Genomic DNA, 18,714 nt, shown 5'->3' with positions numbered 1-18,714 from the left:
ATATATATATATATATATGCGTACACACTTTAATAAATTCCGCGTGGAAAATTTTTTGAAAAAAGAAAAGCCTGTCCTTTCTAGGAAATTACAATTTGCATATTATCAAATCGCAGAAAACCCCGGCCGACGATAGCTCAAGCTTCGTCTTTGATCAATTCAGGTTTACGATCTGCTCAATCATTTCTTCTTTTTGCATTTTCCCATCGCAACTTTATTGTTCGCATTCCCAGGTTCATAATTGTTGTCGTTGATCATCTGATTAGGTTTTTTTGTGCCCAATTAGGAAAAAAAAAAAAGGCAAAGAATTGGGTTCTTTTTCCAATTGAAAATTGGCATTTTGGGTTTAAATCATCTTTTGATATTTTGGTGGGTCTCCATTTGTTTTTTCGATTGAATTCATATTTGCATTCCTGAACAATTGTTTTGCTTTTCACCTCTTTTATTTCATATTTTGATTGGCAATTGATACTGTTATATATAGCTGATTAAAGAGAAACGCACTAAATATTATTCATCTTTTTGGCAGTTTTTGATATTAAATTGTGGAGCTCCCGTTTGCCGTTTGCAATTTGGCGTGTAAAATTTTCTGGGGTCTCACTAAATTGAACTTTATGCCCATCCCTGGTTCGTCTCAGTGGCTAAATTATTGTTTTGATTGAAATGGGAGAACGGTCTTGCTAGCTAAGTTCTGATGAGAATTTTGGAGTTGGGTTTTACTAGAGAAGCTGAGTTTGTAACCAATGGCTTTGAACTATATAGCCATCTCGGGGCTCTGTACAGTACTAAGTTTTGTGGGTCTCCAGTTGTGGACGGAATCGTCCTTGGGACAACTGAAGTCAGATGGACTAATTCCTGAGAATTCTCCCTCTGCTGGGAATGTTGTCCATGTGGTTGATCTTCTGTTGGGATCTTATACGACGATTGCATTGCTTGCAAATTTTGTGCTCAATGTATTCATTTTGCTCGTTCTATTTCTTAAGGTAAGCTTGCTATTTCGTTACGAAACTTGTGCTATGTGTAGTTGTGACTCTTATGGATGCATGAAATTATGTGAAAACTGATCTAGCAATGTCTCTATATGAATTTATTTTAATACATTTTTCATGAAAACGACGTAAAGTACAGATCCTTAAAACTTGTTGTAGGATGAATGGTGATTAATCTGCTAGGTTAACTAGTTTTAGATATATGGATTGCATTTGTAATTCATGGTAAACAAGAAAACCTATCAAAAGCGAGTAGAAGAATATGAACCTTGTCTGACATCTGTAAGGTAAGGCCCAGATCTGAGATGTATTATGTGTAGCCCATTGTTGGCTATTGCAGTTGACCAAGTTGAGAAGTCTAATATGGGTCTTGCATAATTCTTGATTTGATAGTTGTTGCTTCTATTTGGCTTGCAGACTATATTCTTTGTGGAGTTGTATCCTTCTGAAACTCGAAAGTTGGTGGAACGTCTTGTTAACTATATTATATATAAGGTAAATGTTCTGGCAAACTTCATCCCACCTCCACCAAAAACTAAAGAGCAAAAACGAAAAGATTGACTCTGTTTATCTATTGCATTTCGTATTGGTCCACTAATTGTGCTTGTAACATGTCATGCATTTAACAGTGTTCTTGGATGCTTAGTCCGTGCAGTGATTATTGCATCCTGTACAGCATTGATACATGATGTCTTTAGATGTCAGTTAACTTTAATGCGTGCTATCTACTTTTCAGACAAATTTTCTGATTTTTTTGTTTTCAATATTATGATGAAACTGTTGTGTACTCATCTTATGCAGGGGACATTTCTACCTCTGGTTGTTCCACCCACAATATATCATGCAGGCTTATGGTCGATTTGGTTGATCGTTCTTTGCTGTCTAAAGGTATATAACATGATATCTCGTGATGGACATCCTATTTCTATGTTTACTTAAGTGGAACTAAATATCTCTGTTCTTCCTTACACGTTTATATATTTTGACAGATGTTCCAAGCTTTGGCAAGAGACCGACTCGAAAGACTAAACGCGTCTCCTTCTGCCACACCAGTGGCATATTTTCGTGTGTATTCAGTATTATTGTTGGTCCTCTTTGTCGACATCTTATGGTACTTCATTTATTTTCCTATTCTTTAAGGTTGATATTGTAGGGAATATATATATTCAATACTCCAGTGATAAAGGCTTCTTCTGTTAGGAAGAAATAAAGATGGATTTTCCTTCTATGATATATATTATTTTAATATCCTGTTCATCAAGCTTGGTTTTTATGTAAGTTTTCAACTGGCATATGAGCAGTTTATTTTTCTTACCTCTCCCTTCCCCCGTCAATAATATTTACTGAGTAATGTCTCGTGTATTTTGTTGTGTGCCTACAGGATACAGCTGTGTCTGGTAATATATAAGACATTGAATTTATCAGTGTTTCTGCTGTTATTGTTTGAGCCTCTCAGTATTGCATTTGAGACGCTTCAGGTAATTCTATTAGAACTCTTGAGGACATCTTTTCTGAAGGATTGTTGATTTGTGGCCAAAGAAGTTTGAAAAATTGAACTTGACAATGCTTTTGGTATCTCAAATAATTTTGTAGGCTATTTTGGTGCATGGGTTTCAATTACTTGATATATGGATCCATCATTCGGCATGGAGCAGCTCGAGTTGTGATAGATTTAAATTGTTCGACACATCAGCAACAGGTTTTAAACATTGTGCTTTGATCATCTTACATTCTAAATTGAGTGGTTGGATATTCCACCTTTTCTAGTTTTTTATTGGTCTTTTTTCCACGTGCTTTATATTGACAGCTCTGTTTTTATTGTGGTGTTTACCTGCAGGTTCGTTGTTGGAATGGAAAGGCATTCTTACTCGGAATTTGGGATTTTGTTTGGACATGGCAACATTGTTAATGGCTCTTGGTCATTATTTGCATATATGGTGGCTGCATGGCATGGCATTCCATCTAGTGGATGCAGTCCTTTTCCTAAACATACGTGTAAACTATGAACTCTACTCTCTATTCCGAACATCTTAACTTTTACTGATTTCATCATGTCATAACTTAATTTCATATTCTTTCAATTCATTGCTTCTGATCAGGCCTTGTTGAGTGCAATTGTAAAGCGAGCAAAAGGATTTAGGAAGTTGAGGAAGGCTTTAGGCGCCCTTCATGCAGCGCTTCCAGATGCAACAACTGAAGAGCTTCGAGCATATGATGATGAATGTGCCATTTGTAGGGTATGCTCAGTAATATGTTGCTTTCCATTTAATTTTTCACTTGATCTTAAACTAATGAACTGGCAAAACGATAGGAACCCATGGCTAAGGCAAAGAAGCTACACTGCAATCACCTTTTTCATCTTGCATGTTTGAGATCTTGGTATGATTATGTTATTTGTTTCTAAGAGCTTTTGCTTCTTTTGTTTTTGATCTTGAGCATTTTATAATCGATGTAATGATGAAATTAGTAAATATTGGCAGGTTGGATCAGGGTCTAAATGAGTTTTATGCATGTCCAACTTGTCGAAAGCCACTTTTTGTGGGCAGATCTGAAGATGAGGCTAATCCACGTAATGCAGAAGTTCTAAGTGATGAACAGCTTGCTCGTCAAATAAGTTCAGGACTTGATCGACAAAACACTTCTGGAAATATCCTGCCTACAGGAGTATTACCCAATCAGATACAGAATTCTACAGAAAGTGGTCCTTGGAGGTTCACTTCCTTACTCCTTTTAATCAATGTAGTTTCTCTTGCCTGCCTTGAAGTATAATCACTCATCTGCTTATAGCTGAAAAACTCTGCTAGCCCCTAAACACGCTGATCAAATGTTTTGGTCATCTTTTTTGTTATTATTATTATTTTTTTTTAATTTTTAGTTTTATTTTTTACTTGATTTGGCAGATAAGTCCCAGTAACACGAGTCTTTGACTGGGAGAGATATCACTCCTGATGCCTGTCGTGCTGACTGGTTTTACAAGCTATTTCTTTAGAAAGTTTAATCATCATTAAAATCATGTACAACCTAAAATAGTCATGTTCAAAAAAAAAAAAAGTCGCAAACACTTCTCCACAAACTTTTTCATTTTAAGAAGATAGCAAATACAGTCCCCCTTGAATATAGTTCCAACTCTCCTGCTATATAATGCATGACTATTTTTGAAATATGCTGAAAGTATCGTTGTTTTCTTTCCTTGTTTTATTAACAAATTTTTTCGTTTTGCTCCATAGGAGTCCAGGATTGGATTCCAGTTGGTTGCGTACTTGGCCTGGTCAAGGAGTTGATGGTGCTGGTCCGTCAAATGCTATATCATCAGTGGGACTAGGGAGAGTTCAGATGATGATGAGGCATCTTGCTTCTGTTGGGGAAACTTATGCACAGACTGCTCTTGAAGACTCAGCCTGGAACCTCTGGCCTATAAATCCCTCTCAGGCTGCCACAACTGGTCAACCTATTCCTCCTGCTGCAGGTGGTAGATACCCTGGAGGTGCGGGTGGTGTACATATCAGAACTACCTCACACGCAAACAACAACATTGCAAACATACTTGCCATGGCAGAGACTGTGCGTGAGGTTCTGCCGCACATCCCAGATGACATAATTTTCCAGGTAAAGTTTCTAATTCTGACACACTCGTGTATGGAGTTCTTCATTTTTTTTTATCTGCATATCTGGATTGCTAATTACTTGGTCATGTTTGTCATATACAGTAGCCAATGGCTGAGCGCAATATTGCTGAGTGCAGGCACATGCTCCCATTCAAGATTATTCTTAATTTTTTTCCTCTCTAAATCCCCCCACTCTATAAGAAAAGTTATAACTGTAGTCTTACCTAATAATTGAAATATACAACCATGTTCTTAATTTAATAAAACTATATCAATTTTTTTTTTTCCCCATAATGCTTGCTCACATTGAAAAACTCCACCATCGAGTGTAGCTGTCTACTCGACGAGCATTTCACGTCATAGTTATTTTTCGTTGGATTAGCTATGTTCTAGTATTACTTGGTTTGCCTTCTCTTATAAAATCGGATATGTTGTATTTTTCAGGATTTGCAGCGAACAAATTCTGCAATGGTTACTGTGAATAACCTTCTCCAAATGTGACAAGGCATATTATGCTTCTAAATACTCTCGGTTACCGCAGGTTGTTTTTGTACCTAAGGACTCCCTCTTTGTCCCCCATTTTCCTAGTCTTTCTTACCTTCCTTCCTACGCGTATTAATGAGCTTCATACAATGTATATAGAGGCAGCTCACTTGATCACTTGTACTAGAGGAAAAAAAAGGGAAAGATACACATTTTACGGCTCTCTTCTGTACTACCCCCGATATCCTTTGAAAAATAAATTCCCCATGTAACATTCTACACATGTATAGTTTGTGATTCATCCAACATTCTTAGTGGATGTTTGGTTCGTGGATTCAGAATCATGATTCATAATCATTTTCAGTTTACGTGTGTTTTTTGTGACATAAAATATTGTAACGAATAACGAATCATGATTCAAATCATGACACAAATTCACTAACCAAATACACGGTAAATGTTTTACTGCATGTTGTAGTCCACATTCTACAACTAAGGCATAAAAACAGTTTGGAGAGATTTGAATTCATCTGTTTGTAAAAGTCTGAATTGCAGACGTGTTTATTGATGCTACCAAATCAAAGGCCAGAAAGTTTGGTGTCTCTACCATGATTAGTCAACAAAAACTGTAATAAGTAATTTAGTAAATAGCGGATTTTAAGATTATTTAAAATAAATGTAGTTTCATTTACAATTAATAAAAGATAATTTATATGATAAAAAAATTTTATTTATGTGGAAAAAATCTTATACCGGTCAGTAAAAAGAAAATTTACATGAAAAGAATTATTTTCTTGTCATAAAAATAACATTTACATGGTAAATTATTATTTAATTTAAATATATATATATATATATATATATATTTTTAAACAAAGGGGTTGTTGGTATGGTATCTTAACTCCCACTCTTAGTGCCTATAGAATTAAGTGGCAGAACCGATGCAATAGTCAAGGGCTTAAATCTATTCTCTATTAGTTCACAATTTAGGTTTTACTAATCTACCACTTGCCTTTTATACCTTCTCATTGGTGAGTATTGCTACTTTTGAGGCTGAGATTCTTTTTATGAGAATGTAGGAATTTAAACCTTAGATTGTGAATGAGGGAGACTTAGAGCACGCGTCCTTGCCACCATACCATGCCACCACAAGTAGCGGTGGCTAAAGAGTTGGGTTATTTTAGAATAATCCTTGTTTCTAATATCGCATAATATAAACAGATGATATGAAGTTAGGAACTTTTGGCAGTTGATGAATGATTCTAAACACCAAGCCAGACGTAGAGACAAGGGCGCCGAGCGAAGCAAGACAGTGCCGAGGTTTCAGAAGACAGGCTTTGGAGTTGTTTGTAGTCAAACACGATCTTCTAAGCTCTTTTTGTCACGCAGTCTTTCCGAGCCATTAGACACAGAAACACTAAAAAACTTGAATTGGTTAATACAAAAACTCCAAACACTTTTTCTGCTTTTGACTTCTTATTATTCTCCTTCAAATACATGCTTAAATTTTCTTGGAAACAGTCCTAGCTAGTTCGTTATGGTGTGACGAGATTCATAATTTAATTTCGTGCGTCACAGTTGTGATGTCTGTTTGTGTTGTCACTCTCACACTCTTGACCTTTTTTTTTTCCTCGTGTTAAACTATGGCCTGTGTTAAGATTCATGATCTTTTCTTCGAATGAAACTTTTTTTTTAATTGCATCTTTAGTTGAATATCCTTGCCGAGATATTTGAACTAAAAATAAAAATAAGAGAAATAAAGAAAATTTTCTTCTTAGAACACCAGTGTTTCTTGCTTATCAGTCGCCAGATCTGTATTATTTTTTCAATTTGATTTAACTTTTGACCAGATTTAACATAGATCTGACGGTTGATAAATAGAGAACACTGGTGTTCTTAAAAAAGAGAAAATATAAGAAAAAATCCCGAGAAATAATTATCGTAAAAAAGTTAAATTGTGATTTAAATTTATGAAAAGATTGGGAAAGTTTTACCCCACCAACGTTTGGTCGCAACCTATAGCCTAATTTTCTTAGAATGCGCTCGATTTTCATTGTGTTTTATTAGTCAAATTGCTAAATTGTCAAGGTTGAAAAATCAACATCTTGGGTATTTTAACTCAAAACAAATATTTTTACTCACCACAAACACGAGTTGGGACGCACATACGTACTCTTACTTTTCTTGTTGCCTAACTCTCATCTCATGAGTGAACTTTTATACCATCATCTCATCTCATGATATATCTTATACGCATGCATCAGATGAATTATGCCCTAATTGTCTAGTAAGTAGTGATTAACATAGAGAATGTTGTTAATCACTGCTACGTGGCAATGTTGAATATGTTATCAGTGGGGTCGGGGCACTACCCGGTCCGAATGGGGTGTGCCGGCGTGGTGGTCATCTTCTAATGGGCCTACCTTAATTTGACAACTCAGCCGAGTACCTATACTAGTATGGTTAGTGTTTCCTAAGCAAACTGAGGGAAGGTCAGTTGAAAATTCAAATTAATTATGTCCAGTCATGCATATTTCCAATTTGGCTTTTTTTTTTTTTTTTTTTTTTTTTTTTTTTTTTTTTTTTTTTTTGTATGGATGTCCCATTAACTTTACCAGTTTAGCAAATTGGTCCTTCAAGAAAAGAAAATGCTTGAAATTAAGGAGGTGTCGGTAAAAAAATAAAATAAAAAAATAACCAATTTGGAAATCTGTGCATTGTTTGTTAACTTGATTAATTGACTTGCGCGATACAATGTTTTAAATCGCGTGTATATATACTTGTGCGAAAATATGTATCAACTTTGATCACGGGGCATTAAAAAAAAAAACTGACCACGGGTTATCATATTCATAAAATGAGTTTCCATCAATATATTTTTCTCGTTTTTATTGCAATTGAGTATAAGCTGCAAGGCTATTTTTTTTTAAATATTAAGTTAGTTACTCATGAATAAAATAATGGTATGACAAATGAAATTGTACTCGATCGAGAGGAGAAAATTAGGTGGGAAAAACCAACAAACACGGAGCCACAAGCATGAAAACCAACGACAAGATTTGAAGAATTTCAAACAGAAACAAACAAATAGATCCGTCTTTGCTAGCCTTGTAATCCTACACTTGTTTTCTTCCTCGGTAACTTCCACTTTAGGGAACATATTTCCTCTTGTTTAACTAATAAATTTGCAATGGTTAATTCTTTTTCATTTCTACATCTTCTTGTGTTTACAAATGCCCCCTAAAGTTTGGTATTTGATGTACCCCGATGAATAAAAATAACGGTTCATTTTTCAAATTGCGAACATAAAATATTGATCTGATTCAACTATTCGCTAAATTTATATATATATATTACGCAAATCACTATAAATGTTCCAATATTAGTACTTCAAGATAAGTTGACAAAAGAGACAAATCCAAAAATTCTCTTCTCCGTAACCAAAGGAAGCATGCGACCTATATATGTAATACGTAATTACATATAATATTAGGTGAAAATCCTAGCTAGTTTAATAAATTCATAAACCGGTCCCGTTCTTTTCGCTGATTCGAGTTTAAAATTTGAGTTTTGCTACAGTAAAAAGCTCTCGCACAACATCACATCTCAACTCGAATTAAAAATTCGAATTAGCGAACCGAACGGGCCCAACTTAAGAAATCAAGCCTCTGCCTGATCACTAATCAGATGCTAAATCTGCTCCTGATCTCCATATTACAGAAAAGCATATATGTATTATAAGCTATATATATATAATATGAATATCCTTTCTTTTTGAGGGCCCTTATTCACTTATCTTTTTCCTTCTTCATCAGTCTCATCAGTAGTCAATCTCACTTGAATGTTCTCTTCATGTCCACCTTCTTTTTATGTCTCTTACGTAACAAAACTAGCCTATATGCTCCATAATTTGAGCATATAATAGAGACTACTTCTACTGCTCGTCTCTATATATTTATACATATATATACATCATATCACATCCCAATCAATCCTCCAGCTTGAACAAGTTACAATCAATCTCGTCATGTCGATTGTATCTTGTTTCTTCATAATCTTACTCTTGTGTCTCTCCAAGAAAGATTATTCTTGTAAGGCTCGCCAGATCGAAGCTCACTACAAGGTTAGTACATTAATTAGAATTAGTTTATCTTTACTAATATTGTTCATTAATTTCATAAAAATCTCTTCATTTTTTTTTTATTACTTTTTTTTTTTTTTTTCATTTTGAGAACTGATCATGCAATGATATATACATATTCAGGTTCAACTTCATATGGAATCGGCTCAAGGAAGAGACAGCTTTGATTATCGTGATAGAGGCCATATTGTTACGAGTGATCAAGAACAATCAAATAAAGGATTGACAAGAGGAAAATTTTCAGGTGGTGTTCTAAGAAAGCAGCCTCTTGTTTATGTTTCTTGGCGTGTCCCCTCCAAAAAGCAAGACAACAAGAAAAACAGTTATAAGGACAAAAATCCTGGGTTTTACTCTGATTATTCTCGACCAAGAACGCGTCCTCCTTCTCATAATTGAATTTGTGTCTTAACTACTTTTTCATTTTTTTTTTTTTTGCCTATTTTATGTTAATGATTCATAACTCATCATTAGCTATACCTTAATTTTCTTTTTCCCCAACATCTCAAGTTGTGATCTTTTCTAAAGGTTCTACAATCAAATATATAAATAAATTAAAGACTCAAAGAGTTGGGATATATAAGACATAGCTAGTATATGGATAGGGGTATTTCTTTGAGACATCATTTTGTTTCGGATGCGCTCAATTCAGCTATTTTGTACACCATATATAATTAAGTCATTTTATCTATCAATTACATTTTGTGCTTTTTCTGTTTTTCATGTAAAATTGTTTTAATTATTATTGTCATGTACATTGTTATTCGTGATAGGGATATTGGGACATGCAGGAAGGGAGATGTTTGAGTCTTTTTGTCACGTGAGTTTGCTTAAGGCAACACAAATAAAGGTAATAAAAAAAATGTAGAATATGCAGCTATAATTTTGTGGGGTTTCATTTTATTTTGACCTTTTTTTTTTTGATAAATTGGTTTAAAAAATGTAATATTTTGGTAATAATTAGGAGAGCTCTCATGCATGCATGGGCTATCTCTTTAATTTCACCATGTTCGTGATGGATGTGACAAGGTATAATTAAGTTATACAACTCTTGTATAGTCTTATTCATGTGCAAGTTGCAAAACCCTGGTCAGTCCCGCACCACATGATTGTGGATTGCCTTATCTTGTGTTGCATGAATTCGACTGTTAGAATAATCTGGAGAAGTCGGTTTGAACAGAGTACATGACATCTATATATAATGTGTGTGTGTGTATATATATATAATATATAGTATTATAGATTAAAGTTGATCATTATTGCCGGTTGTGAATTGAGACTGTTCGACATTGGAAACTAGTACTAACAACATCACTTAACAGTTCTAACATATGTTTGATCAGAAAATTAGCATATAGTGATGCTTTGCTTTTAAAAAAATAATAAATAAATAAAATAAAATAAAATAAACAATTATTATACTAGTTTATGCACCAGCAAAACAGACACAAAAAGAAGCAATTGCATTTCTCCGAATTTAAACGTTCCTCCAATGTGTAAATTTATAAACCGTACTATAAATATAGAATAAAGGTATAGATTAACAGAAAAAAGAGGGTGAGAGGAGTATGCATATATATATATATATATATACACATATATATAATTATATAATTATATGTATTTCTTGTGTATGCTCGTGTGTGTAGGAACCAAGAAGAAGAGGGCTATCGGCTAAAGAAGCTGTACAATTCAATGCTGCTAATAAAGTAGAAGATAATCATGATCGTGATCATGCAGTTGTAAGCGACTATGAGCCACCGCATGGGACACCTCCGATTCACAACTAACTGACTTAAGTAAATATAAAGATAATTTCGAGCTTAATTACTAATTAATTACTATCATAAACAGCAAACTATCTAGATATCTATTTAATCTCTCAATATTAATTCTCTTTTTCTATATGTTGTATCAACTATTGTCTCGAACAGTACTAGAGTTTGCAGATTCATTATCATATGTAGAAATATTAGACAAGACATTGACTATGATGGATCATGAGGTTATAATTGTCTTCCTCTATTCTATTTTTTTTTTTTTTTATATTTTACAAGTTACTCCATTGAGCTTACACGTGATTTTGAAGGATTTTGCATATACTATTATTAGAATATCAACCTTTCAGCACTGGAAAATCCAAAACAGCAAATAGTGTTGTTAATTAGCACTATTTTTTCTCTTCTACATATTAAATTCTTGGCTACACTAGACATGACGAGTTCTCTCGCAATTATTATTAATAAAAAAAATAAAGAAAATTGTTGAACTTATCTTAAAAGTGTATGCGTCTAAATTTTTTCTTTTATTCACATTATACTATTTTATTAATATAATTATTTGATTAAAAAGGATATTGCAATATTTCTCAAGATTTCTCAAATAACTGCCATATTTGGGCCTTATTTGTTACCATTTGGGTTGGGCTAGACAATAATTTAGGCCGAAAATGTTACATTTTGTATGTTTTGAATACCTCGATCGCGAAAATAAAAAATAGGAAGTACCTACTCAAAAAATGTTCTTTTTGTTTTCATCTCCTTCAACAATATTGAAAATGTTCTTTTATTCTCTTCCGTCTATCTTTTTTTCTCTTCTCTTTTTCTTAAAAAGGAAAGCAGTGAACAATTTAAAGAGAGTAAAAGTTTTTTTTTTTTTTTAAAAAGAAACAATGCTATTATTGTTGATCAAGGTGAAAAAACCAATTCAGAAATATGGGTAATTAACCGATCCCAATCCTATTCCAAGATTTTCTTTTTTTTATGAAATATTACAAGATGGACATTGAGACATATTCAACTAACAACATGGGGCAGAATTGCAACGTAAAATATTAGTAATAGTGAAGGCTCTTCTAGTTTAATGTTTCAAAACATACTCCCTCTAGTCTCCACAATTCTCTACAATATTAATCATTAACAAAAACTAAACCATAATTAAACAAAAAAAATGTAGTTAATTACCAAACTGCGAACTAATTAAGGACATACCACAAGTATTTTTAAGTCGGAGTAAGAAAGTTATCAAATTGCTGATCTCCATAATCAAAGCAACCAGAAAAAATTGTCGTCGCCAAACCCATTAAAGACATGCCAAGCACCATCCCACTAGCCAAAGCCCCAAAGAACCAACCTTTTCCTTTCTCCACAAAATCAACTCTCATTCTCTCACTATTCTTATTATAATAATTAGCAGCCCCATTATAATTATCATACTCTTCTTTCTCTTCTTCAGCCAAACAGTCGGAAAAATATCCCACGTCCCCAAACGACGCCGTTTCCTTCTCACCACCAAAACACTCCTTATACTCAACCATCGCCAATCCATCATCATCGTCATCTTCTTCTTCTTCAGAACCCTCCAAACCACCATCATCAACAACTATCTCCGGGTCTCCGTAAACTACGGGGGACTCCGGCGCTTTGTCGTCGGAGACCTCTCCGTCGTCGTTTAGGCACGACTCGGTGCACGAACACGTCGAAGCGTCGTCGATGTGATGTTGAGGCGACGAGTTTCCGAAGCCGGCCCAGTCCAAGAAGGCGCTCTCGAGTTCGTCCAATCGCAGGGACATGTGCTGCAAGTGGTGGGGCTTTGAAGGGTGAGAAGTTTTCTCGGCGGTTAAGAGGCTTTTGAAGAAGTCCAATCTCTGTATGAATTCTGTGGTGAGATTGGTAAGCTTGGCCGTAAAGTAGTGGGGTGGGATGGTATTTCGATCATGATCTTCCGGGAAGGAAAAGATGTCGTTGAGTAGGGATTGAAGTTCTTGGAGTTTCTTCTGCAGAATTGAATATCTCTTCGTCATTTTTCTTTTTCTGGTGATCTTCTTCTATATGGAAGTTATACAATTGCATGTTAGATATATAACATGTCTTGGAGAGGGTCGGAGAATTGGTGATAATGGGGAGTGGCGGTTATAGCTTTTTGGGAGTTTCTTATATATACACGATTATACGTGACGGTTCAAGCTTGCACCTTAAAATAAATAAATAAAAATAAAAATAAAAATCAAGATCGCACTTTTTTTTTTTTTTTTGGATTGAACCTTTAAAATGCTAAAAAGGGGAGAAAGGCTTTTTTATTTCTTTTCAAAAGAAACAGAAAAGACTACAATAGTGTGTGTGTGTACTTTCCCTTTTATTCCATCACGTGAGGATTTAGCTTGGTTGAGTATTCAATTTTTCTCCTTGTTTTTTTTTTTTTTTTTTTCTTTTTTTTGGTTCATGCTTTCTCAGAAATATATTCTAGTTTAGGACTTTCTATTAGATATTTTTAAATAAGATCTTTGACAAGAACTTTTGCGTGTCAGCGAATATACTTCAACCTACAATTGAAAAAAAAAAAAAAAAAAAGGAAAAACTTTCAATTGAATCCTTCCTATTGAACCTAAGACACAAGTAGAGTGATTAAAAGAAACAAAATGAAAAGGGAAAAAATAACGTAAAAAGGAAACACCAAAATGTATTTATATTGAGACCTCCATAAAGGAACCAATTTGGCATGTTTATTTACTAGGATTGAAGAATGGGAGTGGGGAATGAGAGTCAATCCTATGTTTACTTGCTCTTTTTTATCCTGAAATGGGAGTGAGATTGGTGGGCCCCACTCAAATTTGGGATTGAGGAATGGGATTGGCACTCCCATGCCCTCCCTTGGGATTGAGACTCTCATTCCTAATGTTAATATTAATTTACTATTATACCCTTATTTTACTTATAAATACACAATTCAAAATAAAATTCAAAAAATAATAAATGCAACATATATTTATTATTTTAGTACCCAATTATTACACAAAATATTTTAATTATGATTAATTTAATATAATAAGTACACTATATTTTTTAAATTGAAAATATCAAATTGATTTAAAGGGTATATTAGTACTTTTATACTTTTTTCATTTCGATTCTAGGTGTAAGTAAACGTATGAATGAGATTTGGAATAACTCCGATTCCGAATCCTATCACTAAGTAAACAATTTATTCTGACTCCGATTCCTCACTCCGAATCCTACCCACTCTGAATCCTGCCCACTCCGATTCATGCTCATTCCGATTACGTGTAGGTAAACATACCATCATTCAAATAGGGAAAAACTAACATAAAAAGGAAACACCAAATGTATTTATATCGAGACCTTCCATCTCCTTTTTTTTTTTCTTTTTTTTCCTTATAAGAAATCTATAAGAAAATTAGTGAATGTGTTTCTCTATTTCACAATTTTAGCTTTACGTTTTCTTTTCTTAAATTTCTATATCTCTTAAGTTAATATATACAAAGAAAAGTTGAGGAATAAATGTTATAATGTCTAAAGGCGTTCCTCTTGTAGATTTATTTTTTGTTTTCATACCTCTTCGCGCTTAAGAAACCATTACACAAAATGATCGTGTTTAGAATCCCAATTTACATTACATCTCAAATTCAATAATATTTTCAATCCGCTCACAATATAACATTATTTTTTGATGTGGGCTAGTATGAAGGGTTAATAAAAAATTGTTTAAAAAATTTATTATAGATCATTTTACAAATTTATTTACAAATATATGTGGATTTAATTTCAATGGACAAATCTGTTGTCATGGTTTTATATAAGCTAATTATTTATATTATTTTAAATATTTAGGTGTCAGTACGGCCTTTTATTTTTCTTTATTAATTAAATAATAATTATTTATTTTTAAATAAAATAACATAAATAATATTTTTATTATCTAGTATTTCTGGTTTTTTTTTTTCTATGGGTAATTAACTCATAAATCAAATTTGAGTCAAGTATGGGTCGGAGTAACAAATTCAGCCCGCCATGTTAAGGCCCATGGCCCAAAAACTCTTTTGCGCCAGATTCCGCGTCAATCAAAATGATTTCCGTGGGGTCACAAATCAGAAAAGTAACATGCATTTCTTCACCTGTGTAATCGCACTAATAGATTCCCATGTCGAAGTAATTCCTCCCCAATCACAAGGCTGTTTCCGTCAATTTGACATCCCCTAATTACGCGGCGAAACTTTACTTTCACCCGGATCAACCTTGCCAAATCAGAAATGCGGTTAAACAAGATGATCTCACCCAGTCAATTTCCAATTTTACCCCTCCAATGACCTTTTCCGACCATCATCGTACTTCTCACAAATTTGTCTCTTTCTCTCATTCTGGCCTATCAATCAACATCTTCAAAAATCGGTGGATAACAACACAATCACATCGAAGCTAGCTTTACTTCAACTACTAGACTATAACCAAAACCCTAACTCGTTCCTTCGACGAGTTTCAGCGAGTTCGCTCAAAGCGATCATGAGTCGAATCAGAAGAATCGAGCTCATCAAGCCATACACCTACACCTACTACCCCTCCTCCTCCTCCATCCTCCTCAGAGAAACCTCCGTTTTCGCTCCCAAAACCCTAGCTTTTCCTTCCTTCTTCGACGAATTGGAAGACTGCGAGCTTGGTTTCGGTCTAGGTCTCGATCTTGTGAGCCCAAGCCTTAGCCCCTTCGAGCTCTTCGACAATGTCACCGATCTGATCCGCGTTGAGAAAACGCCGTCGTTCTCGTCGTACCGGCGAATTCAGCGGGTCGAGAGGCTAGGAGCCGAGGTTTTCCTCGAGAGGCTGAGCGACCGAGTCAGCGAGTTGGAATCGCGCTTCGATCGGCTTGCGAGGATCGGCGCCGCCGGCGCCGAAGATCGGAAGTACACGTGGACTGCGGAGATAAAGGCCCCGGCGGCGAAGTACGTCACCGATCGGAAGTACAAGTTGACGGCGGAGATCAGAGACGGAAAGAAGGAGAAGAAGGAGCAGGGGAGTGGGAAGACTTACAGATGGACGGCTGAGATCGAGGGAAAAGGATCGGACGGTCCGATCTCAAGGACGTACACGTTTAAAGCATCGACTGGCGGTGGAAACGAGTGTAGCGAATCCAAGACGAAGGAGAAGAAGAAGAAGAGTGATAAGAGCGAGAACGGCAGGCGTGTGGTGGTGATTGAAGAGCCTGATGAAGCAGATCATGGGGCTGTAGTTCTGAGGCAGGTAATAGCTTCTAAAATTACATTTTTAGCCCTGTTTTATGTAGCATAATCTTCTTTCATGATTTAAAAATGGATTGGTGGTCATTGGTCAATTAATTGGGTCCATTTGGTTGATGTTGTTGTTGTTTAGTCATCAAAAATGATCATTTGATCAGGACACAAATAGTACTTTAAAACCGATTAATTGAGCTGGGTCTTTATTGTACTGTTCTCGTGAGTATATCATTCGTTTAATTCAACGAATTCGTTGATTTAAGTTTTTAATTTAAGTTGAGATGTGATTTTATATAAACGTTTCTTACTGTAGCACAAAAAGATGTGATTTTTTTGCTGAATAGTCAGGTCTTGTCTTGTTAGGTAACATTTTTGAAAAAACAAGGGTGAAAATAGATTCTTTTGGTGGTAGGTGGCTTAGCCTTGGGTGGTTTCGCGTCCGCCTCGACATTGAGCTCTTCATTACAAATCGCTAACCTCTTTTTTTGCTGAATAGTCAGGTCTTGTCTTGTTAGGTAACATTTTTGAAAAAACAAGGGTGAAAATAGATTCTTTTGGTGGTAGGTGGCTTAGCCTTGGGTGGTTTCGCGTCCGCCTCGACATTGAGCTCTTCATTACAAATCGCTAACCTCAAGTTCAAAAGGAGAAAGATAATTTCCGCCTTTTATTGTGAAAAATGAAAATTTTAACTAACAAGGCTGCGGGTCCCAAATGCATCTATTTGTGATTATTCAATTCTGATCTGTTATTCTCTTTACGATGTTTTATCATGTTTCTCGGTTTTACTTTTTTAACTGAGCAAATAAGTTTCTGAGGCCTTGAATGTGTTTTTTTAATTTTGTTTGTGGAGGGAAGGCTTTTGCCAAGAGAATTGGGGGAAGGAATGATAAGGGTAAGAAGAAAGAACTGTCCCCTCTGGACGCAGCAATGATAATCCAGATGAGCTTTAGGGCTTATCTAATTCGTCGATCACAGGCTCTCCGTGCCCTTCGGGACCTGGCAGTTGCCAAGACCAAGTTGAAGGAGATCCGAGCATCATTCAATAATTTCTCTTACCGCCGCCTTGTGGCTCGTGATGCTGAGGAGCGTCAAAGGTTCTCAGAGAAAATTATTGTCCTGCTTCTTACTGTTGATGCTATCGAGGTAACACGATATCCGTTATGAAGTTTCCATCCTCTGATATTCTTATATTTCTTATTTCACACCAACTATGGACATGACCGTTGTTTATTTTCCATTGATTCTATTTACCTCTACATTTTTAAGACTTATGATTTCATGAAGAAGGATTTTGGGACGATAATGTATGAAAGCAGTTCCAAAAGTTGAAACAAACAAATGAAAATAACGTGACAATTAGTTAAGAATTGCTAATGTAAGTGAATGAAATCGATCGCCTACTGAAACACATTATCATGTTAACATGAGAACGTACATATTTCTTCTCATTCTCTCAGAAAAGTGTCAATGTTTTTCTGTTGCAAATATGGGATCAAGGCATTTTAACCATTCCTTATCAGTATCCTTTTCTTCAAACTAATCCCCTAGAGATGGGTGCTTTTTTTTTTTTTTTTTTTTTATAGTTTTCTCTCCTGTTTAAGCATGAGAAACATATTAAAAAAAAAAAGGGTTCTAACTTGTACGAACCTTTTTTCTCTCTAATTTCTTCTACTGCAATGGTTGTGCTTTTTAAACGGTTATAGGATATTGGTTCACCGAGGTCCTGATGATCTGCATTGTATTAGGGTGCTGACCTAATGGTGCGAGCTGCAAAAAGGTCAATGGTGGATGAGCTGGAAGCAATGCTTGATGTGGTGGATCCACAGCCTGCCAAGAAATCGCTCTCCATGAGGAGGAGAACCTTCGACATGCCTGACGGTATGATTGAGAAGGAAATCGCTGCAGGAGTTGCAGAGGTTGTCCAAATGCTTAACAGCGATGAGAACGTTTCCAACACCTTTGCAACTTGCATGTGAGAGAGAGCGTGGTAAACTCGGTAATGTAGTTGCCTCGTTTCGAGGTGCTACTCTTTTCCTGTTGTAGTTTGTTCCTTGAGATAGTAACGTAGTTGAAGGCATTCAAGTGACTTGTTTTCCCTTGTGAGTAGATTCTTCAATCTCAAGCAAGCTGCTTTTTTTCTTCCAGTACTTGTCTCCTGTTCAAGTCGGTTGTTTACTTCCTCGTTCTCAGACTATATTGTTTATAATAAAAGACGGTTCACTTTTTGTGTTACATATCAATTTTCCCTACGTGTTTTTCCTTGATTCTCTATCTCTAAAAAGGTCATTGATTCTATCTGTGGAAATAAGAATTAAACTAGTCAAAACGATGACGTTTGGAGTAGGATTAAACGACGAGGTTTGATCAAAGAAAATAAAATGACGCTGCCACGAAGAGAGTCCAGAAAATGAAGTTCAAAGCGGAATACTTGAGCAAATAGATGAAGCCGAGAAAGTATTATAATACTTGCTTAAGCTT

General features: G+C 35.2%; 2 protein-coding genes across 2 annotated transcripts; both read left to right on the top strand.

The window, feature by feature from the left end:
* Positions 1 to 51: 51 nt before the first annotated feature.
* On the top strand, positions 52 to 5,415 carry LOC21386926 (E3 ubiquitin protein ligase RIN2). Its single transcript, XM_010107927.2, has 13 exons — positions 52 to 163; positions 530 to 983; positions 1,407 to 1,484; positions 1,791 to 1,877; positions 1,979 to 2,100; positions 2,371 to 2,467; positions 2,583 to 2,688; positions 2,827 to 2,984; positions 3,089 to 3,226; positions 3,301 to 3,368; positions 3,470 to 3,700; positions 4,217 to 4,595; positions 5,039 to 5,415. Exons 2-13 carry the CDS (start codon positions 744 to 746, stop codon positions 5,093 to 5,095), a joined length of 1,761 nt encoding a protein of 586 aa, XP_010106229.1. The 5' UTR covers positions 52 to 163; positions 530 to 743; the 3' UTR covers positions 5,096 to 5,415.
* A 9,736-nt stretch (positions 5,416 to 15,151) lies between these two features.
* LOC21386923 (BAG family molecular chaperone regulator 7) lies at positions 15,152 to 18,470 on the top strand. Its single transcript, XM_010107924.2, has 3 exons — positions 15,152 to 16,243; positions 17,092 to 17,379; positions 17,982 to 18,470. Exons 1-3 carry the CDS (start codon positions 15,512 to 15,514, stop codon positions 18,210 to 18,212), a joined length of 1,251 nt encoding a protein of 416 aa, XP_010106226.1. The 5' UTR covers positions 15,152 to 15,511; the 3' UTR covers positions 18,213 to 18,470.
* The last annotated feature ends 244 nt before the right edge of the window (positions 18,471 to 18,714 follow it).

Source organism: Morus notabilis, unplaced genomic scaffold (genome assembly GCF_000414095.1).
Source record: "Morus notabilis unplaced genomic scaffold, ASM41409v2 Scaffold303, whole genome shotgun sequence".
Lineage (NCBI taxonomy): Eukaryota > Viridiplantae > Streptophyta > Magnoliopsida > Rosales > Moraceae > Morus > Morus notabilis.
This window is presented reverse-complemented; position numbering and strand designations above follow the sequence as displayed.

Excerpts from the sequence above, each read along its gene's own strand:
- LOC21386926 (XM_010107927.2), top strand. The coding sequence starts at position 744 with ATGGCTTTGAACTATATAGCCATCTCGGGGCTCTGTACAGTACTAAGT. Across the intron at positions 2,101-2,370 it reads CTCTTTGTCGACATCTTATG|GATACAGCTGTGTCTGGTAA; the intron begins GTACTTCATTTA and ends GTGTGCCTACAG. Across the intron at positions 3,227-3,300 it reads ATGAATGTGCCATTTGTAGG|GAACCCATGGCTAAGGCAAA; the intron begins GTATGCTCAGTA and ends GCAAAACGATAG.
- LOC21386923 (XM_010107924.2), top strand. The coding sequence starts at position 15,512 with ATGAGTCGAATCAGAAGAATCGAGCTCATCAAGCCATACACCTACACC. Across the intron at positions 16,244-17,091 it reads GGGCTGTAGTTCTGAGGCAG|GCTTTTGCCAAGAGAATTGG; the intron begins GTAATAGCTTCT and ends TGTGGAGGGAAG. Across the intron at positions 17,380-17,981 it reads TTACTGTTGATGCTATCGAG|GGTGCTGACCTAATGGTGCG; the intron begins GTAACACGATAT and ends GCATTGTATTAG.